Raw genomic sequence first — 22,135 nt, 5'->3', positions numbered from 1 at the left:
CAGAGTTGACCAGGTCTGAGGTGGCGAGCTTTCAGCGCACTTTTACGCAGATCGAAATAGTCGAAAATTCCAATGCGCCGGCTCATTATGCCGACACCTCCCCTCTACTGCGCCAACGCCCATCCTGGCGCACCTCTGTACCAAATGCGCCGTGCGCCTGCCTGCGCCGCTCGAAAATACTACTGCGCCGGCGGCGCAGCGGCGGAGTCGAAAATAGAGCCCCATCAGTTTAACTAATCAGCATGCATGACATTCTGAGACAAAGCTACAGTGACATTTCTTCCTGTAAGGTCATGGCTGCACAAGGGGAAAAAGTGCTGGAGATTTGTTTTGGAAAAGGGAATTGTGCTACTATAGATCCAAAAAAGGAAGACAAAGAACAGATCACGATGGCCCTGGAGGTTATGAAAAGGGAGGTGAGGTACAACACGACACCAGTCAGACAGGAAGATACATGAAGAGAAAAGCATAACAATGAAAGGTTTTATTCAAAGACTGAGCAACAAAGATGAAAATCAGAAGTTATGGATTGCTGTTGCATTGAACTGTGGTTTGAGGGAAATTAAACCCCCTGGTTTGATAAAACTTCTTAACAATCTTACTGGATAAAAAAAATGAGTGGATCTCACACTACTGGCAAGGTTTTTTCTTAATTAACAAATTTGACATTCAACATCTAAGACAAATATTTTCTGTTAAATTAGGAATTCACACAATGTCTTTACTCAAGATTAGTAGATGTTTTGACCGACTTAGGTTTTTGGCTTTTTTATTTACTTACCTGTGAAGAGAATATAGTGTTGCACATGTCACAGTTAAATCACTGGCTGCAGTGCTATTGCTATTACACAAGCATATTTCATTTTTCATATTGGCTGACCCTGGGGCCCAAGGGTTCAAGATGCAAAATGACCACAAAGAGATGAATTATTACATGGTTTGTAATGGTTTATAGATCAATTGATTCCACACATGAATTGCACTCTATGGACAAAATGTTTTGTTTTTGTTTTTTTTTTTGTTTTTGTTTATTTTGGTCTGGGGCTGCTTTTCAAATTTTTATCAATTTAGGGATTTCGTATGCCTGAAAATAACTAGTTCATACAGAATGTCGTCCAACTTAAGTCAAAGGTGATTCCACAGTATCTCCTCGCAATGTCCACACTGGAAGTCTGCCTTCACAACCTCTTCTGGTTGCATCCAACCGCCTCCCAAAAACTGTCTTTGCCATCTCTTTGCATCTCTTTTCATTATGCCATGATTTGCACAAATTGGAATCACACTTTCAAACAGTCTCTCTGTCCCGTCCTGTCCTGTCCTCTACTCCAAGACACCTTGGCAATCACAATGTGAAGTGGATGTGAACATGAAGGATTGGTGGTTTTGGAAAATTACTTAATTTTTCAGACACGGTGCCCCTAAATCAAAGGTCAGAAAGCCATTCAGCTACCCTGCAAGAAGTTCTGGAGCACTGACTCAGTTGTCTTGTAGATACAGCAACTTTAGCTTTTCTTCCTGTGCTTTATATAACTGATGGATATGGAACATTCTTCCTGCTAATACCAAGATATGAAATACGAGGACCAGGGTCAGTTTTTTCACAAACTCAGCATTTGAGTGTCATTGAAAATCATGGACAACAAACACTGAGAGGATCAATGGTTCAAAGGTAAGACAATGGGTAGGTGGGTTGTGCTGAGGGAACACGGGGATTCACAAATCACATCTTTACTTGTGTATTTACTTCCAAACGTCTTTTCATTGTGCAGGCGGCTCTGTCTCCTCTGGTGCAGCGTTGGGGTCCAGGAAGTCGGGGTGCTGGAGTTCCTTTAGGTACTTAGGCGGGGTGAGAATGTGAGTGGAACCTACCAGGGACAAAGGCCTAGAAGGTCAGCAAGGACTGAATTCTTGCTTATAACAAAAGATACACTTTGGACTGGTCACAGTAAAAAAAAAATAAATAAATAAAAAAAAAATCACAGGGGTCTTTACTGAATAGTTCCAAAATGCTGCCAGATAAGAGGTCAGTACGACTACGGGCTTAAAGAAAGGTGAAGTGCTGATGAGTTTGCAGGTTCACTTCACTCTCTCTTCCTGTTCCTGACACTGCATCCATTCACTGAGAGTCACAACAACATATCAGCTCTCGCAGAGAATGCGATTAATGCCATTTCACAGGAGTCAAGCTCTGCTCAGTCAGCAGCACAGAGAGCATAAATAGAAGATTTCAAAACAGATGCATCAGCAAGATCCGAAACATTTATCCAGTTTTTATCCAGCTATGGCAGGACACCACCAAGTCATGCTGAATCAAACATGCAATTGCCATTGAATATAAGAAATATGTTATAAATACTAGATCACAGAGAAATACTAGAGAAAAACCTGTCGAATTCAGCAGTTCAAGATGAAGCAGAAATTACCCTTTAAATAAAAACGTTGTTATGTTACGGATGTTAACACTTTACTAGTCAAAACCCTTCTTCAAAATTGAGAATAATAATGCATTTTGACTATTTTAAATTTTTTTCAGCAGCATGACAAAATATGAAGAGGTACTCAACTTGACTTAATGTAGTATTTAACTTCTGTAGGACTTCAGGGACTTGCGAAAAGACAGCTTTACTCTTTCTGTCTAATGAACTCACCAATCAGAGCCTCCCACTTGCCATTGGCCTGGGTGACCTCATACACACAGCGCATCTCACTGTACATCATCCCTCCAATAATAAAGACGATGATCCTGGGCCCTGTCTTCATCTCTGTGGGGCCCCTGTTCTTGTGCCAGTTACCATAGCGAGCACTGCAAGGTGGAGAAACAAGGATATAGATAAACATTTTCTCCAAACATTGAACAGTAGTGATTTTTCCCTTGAGTCAATATTGTAAGACTCTTATTTAATAAATACTTTACAAATAAAAACAATATTGATGGAGCCATTTATTGAAGCAGTGTGTTACCTGAAGTGTGGCCAAAATGCACTTAATGACTACAAACCTGGATGGAGCGCTGGCTTTGGCAGATACTTGTCGCTGGGAAATGTATGGGTACTGCTTATGGTCAAGTTTGTCCTCAATGGCATCCTGCAGGAACACATTCAAGTTACAGTTTCAGCTAGCATCAGAAACAGCCTCACTTCTACTTCTCTCACCAAAAAGACAGCCTAAAGCCATGTTCAGACATTAGTAAGATTAGATGAATAATGATTAAATGATTACATGATTCACTGCGCTAGTCTGTGATTTAACTCATTGTTCCAGACAACATTCTAACCACCGTGAAAATATAGGAAAAAGCCAAAGGAAATAGCAGCGTCTGCCAGTAGCTGACATTACAGCAACACATTTGATGAGCCCTTGTTCTCATCTTACCCTGCTAAGCAGCTGGATTTGCCAGATCACAAGATCACATGAGATCACACAAGCAAAGAATCCAAGCTTCAAGTAATGCATTTGTGGCCAAACCACAGTTGTTCAGACCAATCAGCATCCTATGCAGGGTGTGTGTTGACAGCACCTGCTGTTGATTTGAGCAGCACAACAACAATGTTCCTAAAGAGGTTATATGTTGTATCAACACTGGAGAGAGAGATTTCTTCACTCAAAGAAGAGCAAAGAACAGCACTACAGGCTTCTCTCAATGGAAATGATTGATTCGTAAACTGCAGTCTTCACCCATCAGATTAGGAAGAACATTTTGGACTGCAAAATACAGGGACGTCACTCCGGACTGGATTTAAATAAAATGAGGATCAGCAAAAAAAATGGTAGGTAATTATGTCTGAAACTATTATTGGGGTGGGGGGTGAAAATGTACTCACATGCACTCATATGCATGCAGATAATGTTGAAATCATTCAACCTCCCATATAGGAATAAATCCTGTTCCAATAGGGCTTAAGCCTCATGTACGGGAGGGGGACTTATGAACATAAACATCACAAACATTCATCTTACTGAATATGTAATGATTTTTAAAATGTAGTCTTTCAGTTTGAGAGCAAAGTACAATAAGTAATAATCATCAATACCAAGGAAGTAATGCATGCTTCAAGAAAAGAGTTTGTCTTATGAAATGAATAAAGGATTTCACAAAAATGACATTTTAAGAATCAGCACTTACAGTAGAAATGTTTAATAATATTATATCACACTAAAATGTTGTTACTGTAAAATGTAATGATACTGCACTAATCCCTGATATTAGCATGTAGTCATACTGCATGCCGTATGGTAATGCTTGGACATGTAACACATGAGAAGTACCTCAATGAGATCCTTTACGAGGGGAGTCCACCTGGAGAGCTGGTAGGTCTGCTCACTGATTCGCTCCTTACGATCAGGCTTCTTGGCTTTCTTTGGGGCGCCCTGTGAAGAAATGACAGTGATCCCTCGTGCTCTCACGGTTTACACATCAGCAGATCGAGTCACTGACACAGTTAAGCAGTGTTTCAGTGGTTTAGTAACAAATGAGTGTCAGAGACACACATCCAGGCTCAAACCATGCTTTGACAGAGAAAGTTCAGGTTGCTGCTAGAATGTCATCTGGAATCAGTTTTGATGAACATGCTAAGAAAACATGCTTACAGGAGTCCAAGGGTTTACTGTGCCCACCACGAAATCACACCGCAGTGTGTTTTTTCTGTGGGCAGTGCACAGTTTGGCTTGCCTACTATTAGGGAGCATGTGAGTACAGCTGATTAGCAGGGTCCATAGCAGGTTTTCCATTTTGAGCATGTGTGGGTTTCAATCCAGAGAATCAGATCTGTTTAGGATACATTTTTAACCAACTTAAACACTGAAAGAAAGAAACAACACAGACAATCAAAGTTGGGTAAAGTTTCCCACTTATAAATGGACACAATGTTAAAAAAATACTGATACTTGGTGATATTTGATATTTTCTTGTTCTTTGAAAAGACCAAAACAACAGTGAATGTATCCTAATAACAAGTTTTGTGTCTGTATCAAAGCCACAGAGGTCCACTGTCGTCAAAAACATCAATGAGTCACACTGTTGCACTGGGTGACATGTTCTGTCATTACCACTAAATCCCACATATACTGTCCTGCTTCTCCAAATACTCAGTAATGCACAAAAAGTGGATTAATCCACCTTCTGTGCTGCCAGGTTGAAGATGTGTGTGAAGCATGCACGTTTTACAACTTCTTTGCAGCAACATCTGTATTTGAAGCAAACTTTTAGATTGATAAATCTTTAACAAGCTTTCCATTTGGAACAGCACCTGCTCGTGATTAAGGTTCATATGGTTCATGAGAAGACATTGAGGTCCTGGGCCAGGACGGCTCACCTCTGCGACAATGGGAACGCCCATGTGGGCCATGTTGGAAATGATGTCACTGTCCTCTGGTGGGATGTTGGCATGCTGAAGGAGCTTACACAGGTTCTCCTCAGTCACGCCTGACACACACATAAACACATACAAATAAATGCAGCATAGACTTTCAGTTCATACAACACACACATGCATGAGAGCATGCAGTTACAAATACGGTATAATGCATACAAGCAGGAGGAGATTGGAGGATGGATTAGGACTAAAGAAACAAAAGAACAAAATATGAATGCATACATATTAAAGATTCTATAGAAAGATCTGAGTGGGATTTTCTGCATTTTAGTGTAGAATTATCCTAATATAATTAGGTGAAATGACAGGAAGAGGGCAGTGGATATCTGACCGTTCTTAAGGAAGATGTAGAGCAGGATGATGCGGATCTTGTCAGACACACTGACATTGGCATCCAGCAGAACAGGAACAATGAGCCTCATGGGATCCTTGATCTTCTCTCCCTCTGCATCTATGCCCATTGCCAGATCCTTAAAAACAATGGAGGACAGAAGAGGTCAAAGCTGTTCAAAGCAGTTCAGTTTTAACAGTACATTGCAGTGGAGGCTTCTGTGTAGAAATCACGTGTAGAGGAGAGCCAAAATAAACTCTCAATGCTGGTCTGAATTTAATTCATTTATCCATTTTAAATACTTCTTTACAAACATGCTCTACACAAACAGCCATGCAGATGAATGGACCTTACTGACAAGAAACTGGAAACTGTCACTTTTACTTTTCTGCTTGTGTAAACATTTGATACCATGGGCTCTATTTTTGATTCCGCCACCGGTGTGGCGTGGCGCAGGCGCGGCGCAAAGTCAGGTCCTCTTCATCATCTTCTCATCTCATCATCAGAAGGTGTGGTGTGGGTTTCACACAGCTGAGTCAAATTTTCACCAATCACAGCAGCTCCTCGCCTCACCTTTAAGAACACCTGGCCAGGTGCATGACAAGTTTCAAGGACAACTGAGACCCCACAGGATGGTGTCCGACGCCCAACTTCTCCCAGGAGGAGACTGACGTCACTCATGTCTCATGACATCCGTTTGTATTACTTTACACACCCGTTTGTATATAATGTTTATTTCTTATCTGTATACTGTATATATATATTGTTTTATATTCTGTTCTATATTCTGTGTTATATTTTGTTTATATATATATTCTCAATATAAATATTTTGTTTTTATATTTGCTTTTTATATATATAGTTCTCTCTCTTTTCTTTCTTTTCTAATTTTATTCTAATTCTATTCTTGTAAGGAGCACTGCAACAAAAACAATTTCCCCTCGAGGATAAATAAACGATTTCTGATTCTGATTCTGATGTCTAAATCTGAGGTCCTTAGATGGTAAATCCTCGGCCTCCTCCTCCTCCTCCTCCTCAAAGCAATGATGTACTCCATCTTTGTAGATAACATTAAGCATTACAATGATAACATTTGTATTTGGAATGAAATGACGTGGGTAACAGCAGACAACGATCATCACTTACGTTTTTTCCATGTGTCTGTCTCTCTCTGTCTCTCGAGTGCTCTGAGATAGATGCAGTATATATGCTCTGTAGGATGCCACGGCTGTTTCTGGTTGGCACAGCGACGTTAACCGATTAGTTCGCATCCCTGTTTCACCTGTGTACATTCAGTCAGGGTGAGTGACCATTACGCGTGCCGAACGCGTTTGCGATGTCATCAGATGAGATACTGATCAAAATATATAAATTTAGGTCTGACTGTATGTGCTGACACAGATAGTTGCATTGAATTGCGGCTGTTGCTAATTATTGATCGCAGTGAAATGCCAGTCACTGTGGAAACCTGACTGTGAGGTGTTGGTGACGTGAGCGCACGACTCCGCCAGTTTACGAATATCCACTTGCGCCGCTGGCGCACAGAGTTGACCAGTCTGAGGTGGCGAGCCTTCAACGCACTTTTACTGCGCCGTGCGCCTGCCTACGCTGCTCGAAAATACTAGTGCGCCGGCGCTGCATCCTGCGCCGCGCTGGCGGCGGAGTCGAAAATAGAGCCCCATGTATTAATGTGAGTGAGCTTAAGATGTGAACTTACACGCGTTTATTTGTGATGTCTCACTGAACCTAAAAAGATGTGCATCATGTCTATTAACACATAGACACGAGATTGATATCAGTCTTGTGGAAAAAAAGCAAAGAATCATATTACCATACCTACCATGCTGCCACTGGTTGCTTACACTGGAATGTCCCATTGAGGTAGGTTCCCTCACTTTCCACATGATTACACATTGTAGAGAGGGATCTAACTCTATAACAGAGGTGCCTGTGTGACTTACTTGTTCTACACGACAGAGTTTGTCTACAGTGCCTTGGTAGCGGTTCATACAGTCCTCAGCCAGGTGGAGATGGGTTGAATACTGAGGTCAGAGAGGAGAGATGCTGTTAGTGAGTTTCACACAGAGAATCAGATGCAATCGGATGAAAAAAACATTAAAAGAAACATGTTTTTTAGTTTTCATATAAACACTGGAAATCTGCAAAATAAATTTCTGAACCTCTGCACTCAAAGTATTAACACCTGTTTAGCATCACATGTCACAGATTGCGTCATTTCCTGTTCTTGTGGATTGTTGAAACAGTGTATAGATCTACAGTAACACTTAGGCTCCTACCTTGCTGAGTTCTTTCTGATACTGAGGCATCTTCTTCAGCATTTGAGACAGTTCCTTCATGGTGGTCTGAAAGATCAGCATTAATTAGTATTCAGGTTTATGAGTTTGTGATTTCATATCACCACAATTTGATGTGAAACTTAATTTCTGTGAGTGTGTCAGACATGGCCTTCAGCAGGTTCGATGTTTGTCATGATGAACATTTTAAGGCACAAGATACAAGACATTCAAGCAAATAACTGCTATTCTTCCATTTTTCATGTAATTATGACACATCAAAGGTGTATTTAAATGATAGTGCCATGCATAGTTCTTTGTTGGACTTCATGTCACGTCATGTTTGTATCCACATGATGAATGTCTAAAAATTCACTCTCACTCTCTTTGAGCTCTGCGTTTGGTCCCCACCAGCTCCTGGGAAATATCTTGCTCTGTGTTCACCAACTAGTTTCTGTGTCTGTCTGCTGAACAGGTAGTGTTCAGTGGGTTTTTAGACCTTTTTCTCTGAGGGGAGCAACAGTTCCAGGTGATAATTCTCTATCAGTTCATCACTTCAAGCAAGCCCTTTCACATTGTCACATTGTTTTCACATTATCACTTGGTACATTGTTAGCTGAACATATCGATGGTAGACACACAGTATATTTTACAATAAATGTTTTCCTTCCTATTGATTGAGTGTCTTAACAAATGTGTTTTCTTTTCTTTTACAAAGTACAGTACAGTACTTCTCTATGATACTTTATCTCTACTTGCACCACTGTGTGACTGTCTGAAGGACAGTCAGAGCTGAAACACAGTAACAGATCCTGAAACCAGAGCAGAGCGTCAGTGTGTCCTCTACCTTTTCTCCAGTATTCATCTTTTTGCTGGAAGAGAATTCTTTCAGAGAACGAGTCACAGCCCTGTGCAGATGAATGAGACAGAGACAGAAAAGGACAAGGAAAGTCAGGAGGAATGAGTTGAAAACTGAGAGGGCTGTCTCTATGGAGGAGGAGAGGAGCAACGCTCTGCAACAGCTTTGTGACAGAGCTGTAGGTTTGTGACAGAGGATGTTCCTCCTGTGGTTGTTTATCCATTCCATGACTGCGTATGTGTGATTAGAGACTCAAAGTCACTTACGTTGACACCTCAGCGATGTGTTTGTGTCTCAGAGTCAGCCACAGGTCGTCATCCTCATCCAGCACTACCTCCTTTGTTCTTGTCTCTCCCATCCCACTGGTCTCAAAACTGACAGAGAAGGCAGGAGACATTTACGGACTATATGTTTACATCTAAGAGAGTCTGTTAAAGCAAATACAAGAATATGTCAGTTGGACTGAAATGTTTCTCCAGTGAAAACTGGCACACAGGCTTAATGTGATTTTGGGAGTGAGGCTGAAGGCAGGGACAGCCTGGCCACCACTAAAATATATAACCCTTAAACAAAGGGACAATCAACAAAATATGAAAAAAAAAAAAAAAAAAGACAAATTAAAATGAGAGTTGCACTGAGCCCAGTGACTCCCTGCAGCTGTCAGACCTCCATCAGTAGCATCTTTACCTGTAGACGTCGTTGTCGATACCCAGCAGGTCATAGGACATAGCCTGCAATGTGAGCTCATGCAGGAGAGGTGACACAGGATCAAAACCACGATCCAGAATGAGCAGCTGGGTACGAGACTTGTCCGGACCCTGAAGGAATCAGAACAGACACAAAACGCTGATATTTTATTCTCTTTAGTTGCTGCTCATCATTCAATATTGCTAAATTCCACACAATCCAGTTAACTGTAGTGTGATCATTTTGCTAACCACACACTTCAGGTATCTACACTACTTCCCATCCTTTACATATAACATAACATTACAGCTGCTGAGTGAAAACACAACATCTGCAAAGTATCAGTTATTAAGAAATATGAGGACAACCCAAGTTTTAACCGGAGGACTGTTGTTCCATTTGAAAGGCTCTGTAAACCAGTAGAGGACCATACAATCTTTCAGATGAAGTTGACACACAAAACCCACAAAATATGGAGCACATGGGATTTATTTAGTGTTAGACTAACAGACATACAGAGTCGAGTATTTATGCTTGAAAAATCCATTAGGAGTGGATCAATGTAACCTGCTTGTTGTACCAGGTTTGCTGGGGTGGTGTTGGTCTGGATATGACATTATGAGTGCTGATAAATGTACACTGTCACATTGAAAGTGTATTTCCTGCACTTTTATTTCATTTTAGAATTACTAGACAAACCCCATGATCCAAAATGCCCTACCATGGTGAACCCTCAGTGATGTGTCTCGTTCTAACCAGTAGTAGTCATTTAACCCTACCTCTCCCATGGTGGGGTCATCAGCCTTGTAGCCGTCCAGCTTCTCCTGAAGCATCTGGGCCAGAACTGCACAGTCTTTGTACTCTCTGAACCAACACACAAAAGAAGTTGTAAGTTTACATTAACAAGTACGGTCTCCATATTTAACCAGTTCAAAATAAAGGCTGATTTCACCCAGCAGTTTAATTAAGGTCAATTCAGCCACTCTTTGGGAATGCACAGTGGTGTCTTGTACATGCGAGTTACTGTGTAATGGGGTGGGGGTGGGGGGGCATTCACAAAATATATCTCAATACAGTTCAATGTGTGGTCCTGAAAACTATACTATTGAAATGGTTGGCCTTGATGGTCTCACCCTCTGTAACGGACTCCAGGGTACTCTTTGAGAGTGGCACAGAGGGTGGCAAGCTGCTCAGCACAACGCTCCAGCATGTTGTTCTTCACGTCAGCCTTGAAGGGGCTGTAGAAGTCCTGAAAGGCATCCACTTTATCCAGGGAGAAGACCTGGCAGGCCACACCAGGCCAGAAAGAGAACATGAGAGACAACATGAGGCACATCCCTCCTTCATCCTTTCGACTCTCTTGCAATAAACGATTCTAAATCCATATATGTTGCCATGGTCTTTATTAGTGAATAGATTTTATTATACTCTGCTTTGAAAAAGGATTTTTAGTGTTCTGCTCTAAATGGTGCTTTATCTTGTCACACATCTTATCTGTACTCCCATTGGCTGCAGAGTATGAGCTTTGGTTCCATCATCCAATGAGGTAACAGGAAGAGTGGAAAGCAGGGGGCAGGGCTGGTAAAATGTGTTTCTCCCTCTTTGGATTAAGACTGCAGGACAACAGCAGAGGATTGAAGGCTAATGCTGATCCCACACAAAACACTGTTGGTGTGGTCTTCTCCTCCACTGTCCCTCCCTCTGTTGTGGAACTATTTCAATATCAGGCTCGTGGTGGGGAGGGGTCATCAATATTCTCTCATTTTGCATTAGAGGAGAATATTTTCTTCAGCACAGGTGGGGGGCCTGCGGTTCCCCCATCTTTATATTTTAATTTAGCCTTTTCTTTCAAAGTTGCCAGTCCACAACCAACAGAACATTGGTCCTGGACAATTCTGCTACAGAATACTTTCAAAAATTCTCATAAATGCCGTCTTTGATGTCGGGCTACTCATGCCACATGCTATGGGCCCGGTTTTCAAAAGGCAAGTGACTGGTGAACGGTATTGCCAAATCTCTACCAGTGGACACATTTCTATCTTTTCAAGATATATGCTGTTATACTGCCCAAACCCTAGTTCACACAGAGGATTCAAGTCATGGAAGAAGAATACTCTACACACAACATCTCACCATGAAAACAAACTCCAATCAAAGCAAAAAGAAAGAGCCAGGTTCCTCTACAGGATTTATTATATACACAGTTGACTGAAATCCTTCCAAACCACATCCACCATATCTGAGGTAGATGATTATGAGTAGTTGACGTGGTCTGATCCCAATCTAGACAGTGTTTTACCTGAGATTCATAGGGCAGAAAGGCGACGTGGATCTCAGTCAAGGCCTTCATGGCTTTGGAGGCGCGGGACTTGGTCAGCAGTCCAAACAATGAGTCTGGGATCGCTGCAGATTGACAAAAAAACAAACATGGTGACTGACTGAGAGAGACAGTTGCTAGATAAAAGACTACTACAGTAAAGTAGTAAGTAAGACTACTTCAATAGTCACAGGGAGTACTCCACACCCTGTGTCACTTCTATGGAACGAGAGGGATTTTGTCAAGTCTGAGAAAAACATAACCCTGATGATGGACAGTAATCTCAGGGCTTTTAACAAAAGCCTTTAAAGTTGGACATGGAGTTTGACAGAAGGTATCTATGAGGAGTTGCATTAGGGGAAAAGTAGGAGTAGCATCACTTGATCAAAGTCACCTTGAGGTGTTTGAGGGCTCTCACTATTCCCGGTACGAATGGAATGTGTTAGTAACATGTATCTTAAGGTAAATTGAGACATGAAGTAAAATCTACAGATCCAGTTTAAATAACAGCTTGAAGAGTTAGAAGGGTTATTATCAGGAACCAAACCACCACACAATGTTTTGTAATACTGTGAGGAAGGACTTTACAACTCTGAAAAGTTATCACAGATGCAATAACTTCATCGTTCATCACAAGTATTCAAAGTAAATAGTATTATATACTATATATTTTTCATGCAGACCTGATGTCAGACTGAAAATGGTCTAATTCCCAAGTGGATATGAGCAGAGTCATGATCGGCTCTGGTTGAGTTGCCCACTGTAATCATGGCAGGAGAAGAATGTTTTTGAGGCATGCAGAGAGTGTTAACTGTGAAGTACAAGAAAACTTGAGTGCTTGTTAATTTGTGGAGCTTCATGGTGCTTCCAGTGTTTGGGTCCACCATATTTTGCATAGGGTCAATTCCTGGGTTTACTGAAACTAGGTCTAACTGTCCTTGGGTCAATTGGGTTTATTTTTTGAAAAATTAAATTAAGATTGTTGGATTCTGCACGCTTTTCATTTGTCCATTTCTGATGGGGTCCCAAAATTTAATCTTGCGACTCATCCAATTACAGCACAGCCACACACTCCAGCTGTGCCCAGCTGTCAACAAAGAAAAGCCAACACGTGTGGATTCTGACATGGCAGAATTTATAATTAGTAGTCTTCCTGCAGGGATCAAGTTGTTGCCTTAGCTTTCTTCCACTGCTATAAGCTATACAGTATGTTTTATTTCAGTGGGATAAACATTCAGTGTGGTTTAAGCACAAGACTCTCCAAACATGATTTTCATATTTCAAAGGAGAAAACATACATGTTCAAGAAGTCTCAAGATTGAATTTGAGTTTAAATGTTCCATCTATATTTTGTGGGTGTGGAAAGGATTTACTCACTATCGGTGAAGAAGACGTGAGCTGCTCGGTACCTTGGAGACTGTGGGTCTCTGAAGTCATCAATCAGACCCTCGACAGACTGACAGAGCAGAGGACACTGTTTTAGTTACAACTGTGCATGTGAAAGGGAACAGTTTAGACATTTTTTATCTATGTCCAAAAGTTTGTGGAAGAAATATTGAACACAAATCCAGAGTGCTGACATGACATTTAAAAGAACAAGAAAGGAATCTTTATTACTGCCAACTAACCATAACACCCTTAGGAACTGCATTTTGAAGTATTCAATTGACAATAAAGTGGCATTTCTCAGTGGCTGGACAAAACGGCAAAATGCTTTAGAATGAAGAAAACGAATGAGACATCAACAGCTGTATGTACTGTACCATACAATATAAACAAGGAGCTATACCATTTACCTCATCTGAGGGTGTGAGCAGGTAGATGGCCTCCATGCTGGGCAGGGGCTCACGCCGCTTGGTTATATCTTCTACAACTGAAGAGCACAGGCAAGTTCTCATGCATCAGCTTGATTTGGCAACAGCTGTGTTCTCTGACTTGAAGTTTGTAGGAACATCGCTGCTCTCAGAATACTCAGTGTTAATGCAGAACAGGGACTGATCTGTCTTTGACTCACAGCAAGTGTTGTAAGGTTTTCATTTCTCAAAGCACAAAAGAACGCTGGAGGGATACTACAGTATCACTCTCGCTGTCAAATGTCAGATCAAGTTTTGAAACATAATTTCTTTGTTGAGTCCTTTGAAAAGTAGGCTTAATACTTGTGTATATCAGTGCCAGTAATGTATGTAAATGTGAAACATGTTGGCATTGAGGGGTGTAGTGATTCAACCTTTAGTTTAGCAGTTGCTTGGGGCTGGGCTCTGGTCTCTTAAATATGCTTTCTGGAGCATCACACTCCTTTATTAATGACACATTTCTGTTGCTAAGAGACCCTGAAATGAAACAAAATAATTTACATTCTTTGTTTTCAGAAAAGTTTAGTGGAACCCCTCTCACCCCTGCATGAGGCAGCGGGGGCTGCTGCATCCAGTGTGTAAGAAAGAACACTACCACAGGTCCTTCATTCCAACAGCTGTCAGACTAACTCCAACATCATGTAAAGTACTATTGTTATTTATGTTAACATTTGCTAAAATCCATTACATCTGTGTAAATATCTGTGCAATATTACATATTTTTTAGTGTGTTGTGTATTTTTCTTCCATGTGTAATTCAAAATTTTTCATTTGAGAAACTGAGCTATCTTTCTCAAGACAATAGTCCTTTTATACTCTTCTTTTTCTATGTCACTCTTTTATTTTTGCTGTCTGTAACAATTTAAATTCCCCAGTGTGGGATCAAGAAAGTTTTATCTTATCATATCTTATCTCATCTTATCTTATCTTTACAATTTCGTATAGGCGTAGCCCTGCAAGAGCTGTCGCTTAGGGTTAGGGGTGAAGCTGAGTCAATGGCCCACTGCTACAAGTCCTACAAGCAGACAACACACACAGTTCACCACCCCGTAAGTGAGAAGCACAATAAGGCAGGGAGGTATGGGCTGTGTCATGGTCATGTCAGGCTGTGTGTGGAAAAAAAGTGAAATTCACACTCCCTTCACACAACACACCTGTTGCTGTAAGAGAGGGCAGCATTGCAGATTACTGACATCATGATGGCATTAGAGGACCCTCCAGCACATGCGTAAAAGTGCTAGATTCGACAACATGTCAGGTGCCGTCTATCACATTAAAAACTGAATGAGTCAGGGAGGACTCAGACACATCATGCGGACGGAAACTGTTGAAAGGTCTAAGATGCCGCTACACAGATCATCATCCCTCTGAGGAGGGCTGTAGAAGAGCATGAGGCTCTCGTGGACTGTGCCTGGACTCCTGCTGACAGACGCTATTTTTAGTCACGCATTGTGAGTGCCCTTTGTAATGAAGGTGCTGTGTTGACAAAGTCTGCACTGGCCAGAGATGGTGAGATGGTTTTCCCTGTTAAGTTGCTGTACTCCCATCCTCTCTAAGAGAAAGGCAGGCCAATGATAAGGACAGCGTGCATGGGTCACTCACTTTCTTAGCTGACGTCAGGACTAGCAGGAGCACTGTTTAAATGGATGCCTCGTGGCTTATCAACAGGAAGTGGACGACTGTATCCACATCCAGCCTGGCTGGGGACAGCTTTGCTCTCATGGTGGAGTTCAATCCCACACCCAGTTAAATTAATCACTAGGTGGGGGTGCAGAGAGCTCTTTTGCCAATTTACAGTGAAAAACAGTGTTTGCAAATGCTTTGCGACTTCCATAGTGTGAAACAAAGCTTTCTCTTGGAAGGGGGTCATAAGGATTAGATCATCTAAACTGAACAAAACCCTTGTTCTCTTCTTCTGGAGGGACACAGGACATCAAATTCCCAGAAGCTCTGTCAGTTCTGCTATCAGGGCTGTTATATCTGTCCTGTTTTGTGTGGGGACCATGTGTCTATGTGAAAGAACTCATAAAATGCTCAATGGGAGCATCAGTGGAGTGGCTGAGAGGAAACTGTTCTTTAAACAAAAGGTTCCCCTCATTGCCCCTGATGCCAGCATTTGTGAGATGGCTTGGCAGGCCAAGAGGACACTGGTTGCTGGCTCTTGCCGACCGTACAGAGCTTGTTGGGCCACAGCCAGAAGAGGATATCACGGCAGAGGAAACAGGGTGATTCAAAATAAAGTTACAAAGTGCACATCATTGTAAACTAGGACTCAGGCTATAGTGCAGTTAAACCATGGCTTAAACTTTCCTTTCTTCAGTTTCCTTTGAACATAATAGCATCCATATGCCTCTGTCGAAAGCCATCCATTGTCGCCTGGTTTTGACAAGGAGGCGGCGGAGAATTCGCATTAGCCGCGCGTTTGGCCATCAGGTGGTATTTCAGGCTGGATGTTCTACCTTGATAATTCAGTTCACATCGACAATACACACAGACAACTTTGGTCTTGTCAGTCGACCCATCTGGAAACTTTTTGAAACGAAACTTTCCATTTAGAATCTTGTTCGCATCCATTTCGGCATTTTGCGCTTGACATCCACACAAACCGGTAGCTTACTCTTTGACAGCTAGCGAGCAGACAAGACCAAACACGTGCGTGGGCGTACCTATTGTTTTGTTTCCGGTTTGTAACCGGATCCTGTAGTTGTTGGCCACAGCTTATAAAAAACTACAAGTTCACTAGTCACAAAGAGTGTTAATCTCATGATAAAAAAAAATGACGCCGTTAAAATTGATATATATATACATATATATATATATATATATATATATATAGAGAGAGAGAGAGAGAGAGAGAGAGAGAGAGAGAGAGAGAGAGAGAGAGAGAGAGAGAGAGAGAGAAGGAGTTACTCAAACAACACTCACCAATAAAGAAAAAGAGGTAGAAGGCACAATACCACAAGTTAGAATTTTTACATTTCTGTTTGAATACAGATAAAATATAGATACATTTGAGCTTTAAGGTGTTGGTAAATATCTTTGCATTTTGGAGTTTGTTCTGTATGCTTAGGTGGGCTAACCACATCCTAACTCCAGCTCCGTACTAAGCAGATATGAGATATTAATCTTAACAACTCACTCTTGGAAATGATATGAACAAAGTATGCCTTTAAAGCAACAACTTCATAAATACACATTACATTAAAAATTATAGATTGACTCTATATGAGTTAATGTGACCCACTGTTTCAACACAGCGTCCACTATTATTCCATTTTCCTTGCGTGAATATCTGTAAATATTTCAACTGAATTCATTCTAGAAATCAATCATCCAATATAGATCATTTCAGCTGAACTGAATTTTACCCTGACTGAACTTTATTAAACTGACTTCAAAACTACAACTGCAGGTACATAACATGACAGGGTTGTTGTACTTACTGGTGATTCCCTCTGACATGATGTCTGTCATCTTACAGCAGGAGGAAACCATCCTCATACTCAGCTTGTCCACCACCAGCACCTGTAACACAGCCACATGCAGCAGGAGCCTTTATAAGGGTTTTATTTTGATATCTTTAGTGATTTTACTCATATTCAGTGTCAAGATCACAGGGAATGATGTCAAACTTTAGCAAAATAACAAGATCGGAATAACAAGACCATTACCTTCCATTTTCCTTTTTCTCTTGCTTTCTTGATGACATCATTCATTATCTCTGCACAGAAGGAAAAATGTAATTACAGTTCAGTAAGGACGTATTATAAAACCCAGACTTCACAAAATCACGCTGAACAGTTTTCAACAAGTACTACATGTATGAAAACAAAAATAGATATATGAAAATGCAAACTTGATAACAACGATAGCAATGATAACTTGATAACAATTTTCTTTCTGCAGGTACATATCAAACTACGACGGAGAAAACAAAAGAACTAAGCAGTAGTCAGTGACACAGTGAGCATAATCACTGACATCGCTCGTTGTGGTTGACTTTTTCAAAAGATCTCCACAAATAAAGCTATCTTCATTTGACCACAGCTCCATGTGTGATGACCCCTGAGCAGAGCCCGTTGCTGGTTGGCATGGGGAGAATAAGCAAGTGGGGACAGAAGAGCAGGGGGAGAGAGAGGACAGGAGAGAGAGAGAAAGAAAGAGAGAGAGAGAGAGAGAGAGAGAGAGAGAGAGAGAGAGAGAGAGAGAAACATCCTGTCTGTATTCCACATGGATTCAAGCACATGGAGTAAGGTACTGTCTGACATTTTTTACTTTCAGCAAACCTCCAAACTACACCTCCTCTGACCGGTCAAAATAAATTCTGTCAGATGAGTTATCGCAGGGAGTTCTCAGTTTAGGTGCCCTCTCTCATAGTATTTGCAGTTGTGGCATTATTAAAAACTTACTAAACGGATCCATTGTCAGATCTCACCGAAGGCTACCTATAGGCTAAAGCTGGCATTGCACCTGAGCCAGCTCCACTTGCTGAAAAAGTCAAGGGGAGTCGAAGACTCCAAAAAGCTTAAGCAAGTGGACATTTGAGCTTAGATTATTTTATTAGGAAACACGGAGGTGCTGTGCCAGAAAAGCAAAAGTACCAACACTGATTGATTTTAACATGGACTCTTGTCCAGAGTCCATGTCCAAAAACCTTCAATTGTCTTCTTAGGAGTTCTAAATTCTCTCATTTAATAAGAGAGTGTGAGAGCTACTGAAAATGTCCTGTAAATTTAAATTTATTTGGCAAAAAATGTGATTCTGATTCTGATGCTGACTGTTTTAAAGTTCACTTTAGCACAGCCTAATTAACCCAGGATCTGCCCATTTCTCTCAACCTCTACACACTTTGTCTGAATTAGTTAGTGAGAAGCCATTAGTTTGTGGGGACTTGCACCGTGGAAGAACAGTACATAATTTGACTTTGTGATGTTACAGCAAAGAAAGCTGGAATAATTATTGCAAGTTTCTGTAAAAATGTAATCATTTTCTTTACATAATGTAGCAGGAGGATTAGAAGCATGGATAATTCTCTCTGTATTGCTAAAAAAACCCAAAACCAAACGATATTTCTGAAACATCTGTATGTTTGTAAAGTACATCCAAAAATCATCTCGCCCCTGAGCACTGAGCTGACACAAGCACAGAATCTCATGACAACCTGATTGTGCAAATCCTTTTCCACAAGCAGCTGGGAAACAGAGGGACAGATGAATAACATGATCTCTCACGAGGAAACTGGACCGTCACAGCAGGGAATAATACCACGTCCACTGTAACATAATCAATAATGGATGGCTGAACTTATTAGAGATGAGTCAGTTCCTGAGGTGTGAATCAGCCTGATGTTTTTATGACAGATTCCAGCACTTCACAACTTCCTGTCACTTGTGTTGATGAACAGCGTCCCAGTTTCCCCACTGGAGGTTTAAGCCTCTGTCCAGTTTGTCAGGCTGAGCACGACGGGACTCGGTGCTAGGAGGGACAGGCCCACTGCAATCACTGCCTCTAATCTGCTCCCAATCCTCTTACCCCATCCACCACTCCCCACCGCTATTTCTGGGCTGTTTCTGTGTCAGCGGACGTGACGTCACAGGAAAGCAGCGTCATTCGCTCACACACAACACACACAAAGATAAATACACAGACAAGCAAATAAGTCAACATGTCCTGTTTCCACAGATGGCCGGGGTGACATTTCACTCGAAGAGTCAAAGGCTTCAAGAAATATTTATAGAATTTTTCACAAAATATTTACATGAAGGTGGATCAGACATTTCTAATTCCACACAGTCAGCCAGACCTGCCTGTCCGAGGAAAGCTAGCAATGACAGTAAATGATGTATGAATCAATGAATGGTCCTGTTTATCCAATTATTCAACAGGATTAAGTGGGAGTGCCCATGAAAGCGTGGGACGCCTGACAAGCAGATTTCACAGGCGGGATAAACAACAACAGGCTGCTGCTGCTGCTGTTGATGTGTCTAATACAGCTTTATAATGTGTTATGACAGTAACTAGCAGTAACTACGTAGGCCAGCAGCTCCTCTCCTCTGGCCTACACGATGTCCACTTTGCTACATACTGCAGGAAAAGCAGATGATGGAGGAGGAGGATGCACTGTCCAATGAGACATTATTTAAAAGACTGTCTGTATTACTGTCACCCCTCCAACCCTGCCACAAGCACTGCTGTGTTCTTTGGACATGTGCACAAACTGATACACATGACATCTACAATCATTTTTCTGTATTATTTCATGGAACCTGCAGTCATGTGAAGGCCCATTTGTGCCAGAGAAAGACAGAAAAGATGAAAAGAAATGCACTTTGAACCAACAAATACTCCGTCTTATTGGTTTGACTTACTCTAACGATCCACTGGATTTGAAATCCTGTTCAACCAGCTGTCCAGTAACGATTGTACATCTCTGATAAAGACAGATTAGTGTTGAAACATCGGTCTATTTGCACTATTAAAGACAACAAATCAATCAGTGCGCACCAGCTCCTTTTTTCCCTTTGAGATGAAAAAGGTTTGCAGTGATCACTGTGAAGATCCATCAAAAAAAAAAGTTTCTTTGTTTTACTGCTAAAATGTAATCCAGACAGCATTGTACTTCTTATGAAATGTATTTGCAAATTAGATGTATAGAAACATAAAACATCTAAAGATACATTAACACATGTACACAGGGTACATACTATATATTGCTAAACTCATAATCAGACTGCATTATGGAAGTTCATTTAGGATTTCTTCAGCTTTCAGATATATCTTGAACAACTTCAGAGAAATGAGGTCCTGAAGGATCAGTAAGATCCTGAACTCCATGGTAGCTTTAGGCCTTTGTATTCAGACCAGTGTGTCGGTGAGATTTTTTTAGTGACAGATCAAAGGATGAAAAAAATCTCCTCTTGCTGTCATATTCCTCCATCAGGGTACATTTTAAAAATAGTTCCACCATCATCTGTCCTTGTGTGACATTGATCAGGTTCAGCATCATTAAGTATGCTCTAGTTCTCTTACTTGTGTGCTGAAGCCCGCAGAGGACTCCTCTCATTAGAGCTCTGTCAGTGACAGGATGCTGCAAAGCAGGCTGCACTCAAACCTGTTTGCTGAGCATCCGTATGTGACTGTCAAACTGTTATCAACGATGACTATGTTCCTGACTATGACCTGTTTTGTTGTTGTTTTAATATTCTTTGATTATTTTACCGAGCTCCATGCAGGCACAGGGGCATGCTGATCCTGATCAGTGAGAGAACTGATTATTGTATCATGTCACTTCTGAGGCAACACACTCCCTGAGATGTATTGTTTGGTCATATAAATGTAGTGCCATTCTAAGAAACACAACTGAGGACTCAGTGATCTTTGGGTTACTGGGTTGCCTGTTTGTGTACTAAAAAATCCAACAAGCCCTAAACAGACAACAGAAATTTCTGTCTTTATGTGTGCTTGACTGAACCAGAGTCAGTGTTGATACTGATCCCAAAAAAGTTGGGATGATGTGCAAAACATGAATAAAAACAGAATGCAATCTGCGTCTTTTCAGGTTATAATATAAATAATAACAAATTTGTAATTATGTTCATGGCAGAAAATGAAAGGCAATCATAACTGTTTTGTGGTGTCAAAACTGGGATTTACTTACCTGAGAGTTAATATCACCCAAACTATTAAAAACGTCATCCCAGCTTATTACTACAACCTCCTCTCAGAGGCAGTTATGCAGCTCATAAATAGGTTGACAAAATAATCAATATCCTTAATTGGATGCATCAACGTTGTAAAAATGACAATTTGACCTAAGTTTTTGAATGTGTTTTGATAAATTGTATTTTCCCACCTTTCTTCCTATTTTTAGCTGTTCAAGAAAACCTTTTCAAAGCTCATCTGGAACAGCAGCTGTCTGAGGCCCAGACCAGACTTTCCTTGTTGTATTTACCAAATAGCAGGGCTGGACTACAACTAACAAATCTGATATGGTACTTCTGGGCCTCTAAAACCAGAGAAGGTATGTTTTACGTTGTTAAGAATCATCCCCAGCAAGGGTCACAATGGAATCCCAGTCAATTACAGTCCCTATTAACTTCTGTATGTACTCAGATAGAAAGTAAGAAAACATTAATCAAACAGAATAAAAATCACTTCCTGAAAAACACAATAATAATTTGGCACCTTTCATATTTGGGGGGAATACAACAGTTATCTCAAGTTCGTCAGTTTCTGGTAACAAAAACTTTTGGTCAGGCAGACTGAGACTTTAAACCCTGGACTATCAAAGGTATAGCTAAGGTGTCTGACCTTGGTAATGGAAATGAATCTGTGCCATTTGAAGAACTTAAAGCGTAATACAGAATTCCTACAAAGTAAATATCTTCAGCTCCAAAGGTTTATTATGTCCAGGCGACACAGC

At 41.0% G+C, this 22,135-nt stretch overlaps 1 protein-coding gene across 3 annotated transcripts in view; it reads right to left on the bottom strand.

Moving 5' to 3' along the window:
- The window catches only part of stxbp1b (syntaxin binding protein 1b), a 28,711-nt gene that overhangs the window by 4,548 nt on the left and 2,028 nt on the right, over positions 1-22,135 (bottom strand). The window contains exons 2-19 of one of the 3 annotated variants that reach the window (XM_070964799.1): positions 17,385-17,434; positions 17,157-17,238; positions 13,657-13,733; positions 13,238-13,316; positions 11,843-11,946; positions 10,677-10,825; positions 10,323-10,407; positions 9,544-9,674; positions 9,123-9,230; positions 8,845-8,905; positions 8,001-8,066; positions 7,665-7,745; positions 5,704-5,842; positions 5,313-5,422; positions 4,267-4,368; positions 2,999-3,084; positions 2,649-2,803; positions 1,733-1,865 (exon numbers count right to left, since the gene is read on the bottom strand). In XM_070964799.1, the coding sequence (XP_070820900.1) occupies positions 1,759-1,865; positions 2,649-2,803; positions 2,999-3,084; positions 4,267-4,368; positions 5,313-5,422; positions 5,704-5,842; positions 7,665-7,745; positions 8,001-8,066; positions 8,845-8,905; positions 9,123-9,230; positions 9,544-9,674; positions 10,323-10,407; positions 10,677-10,825; positions 11,843-11,946; positions 13,238-13,316; positions 13,657-13,733; positions 17,157-17,238; positions 17,385-17,434 (1,772 nt within the window). In that variant the 3' untranslated portion in view covers positions 1,733-1,758. The remainder of the gene's footprint in view (positions 1-1,732; positions 1,866-2,648; positions 2,804-2,998; positions 3,085-4,266; positions 4,369-5,312; positions 5,423-5,703; positions 5,843-7,664; positions 7,746-8,000; positions 8,067-8,844; positions 8,906-9,122; positions 9,231-9,543; positions 9,675-10,322; positions 10,408-10,676; positions 10,826-11,842; positions 11,947-13,237; positions 13,317-13,656; positions 13,734-17,156; positions 17,239-17,384; positions 17,435-22,135) is intronic. The other 2 variants (XM_070964798.1, XM_070964800.1) reach the window with 2 other exon arrangements.

Source organism: Chaetodon trifascialis, chromosome 6 (assembly GCF_039877785.1).
Source record: "Chaetodon trifascialis isolate fChaTrf1 chromosome 6, fChaTrf1.hap1, whole genome shotgun sequence".
NCBI classification, from domain to species: Eukaryota; Metazoa; Chordata; class Actinopteri; order Chaetodontiformes; family Chaetodontidae; genus Chaetodon; species Chaetodon trifascialis.
This window is presented reverse-complemented; position numbering and strand designations above follow the sequence as displayed.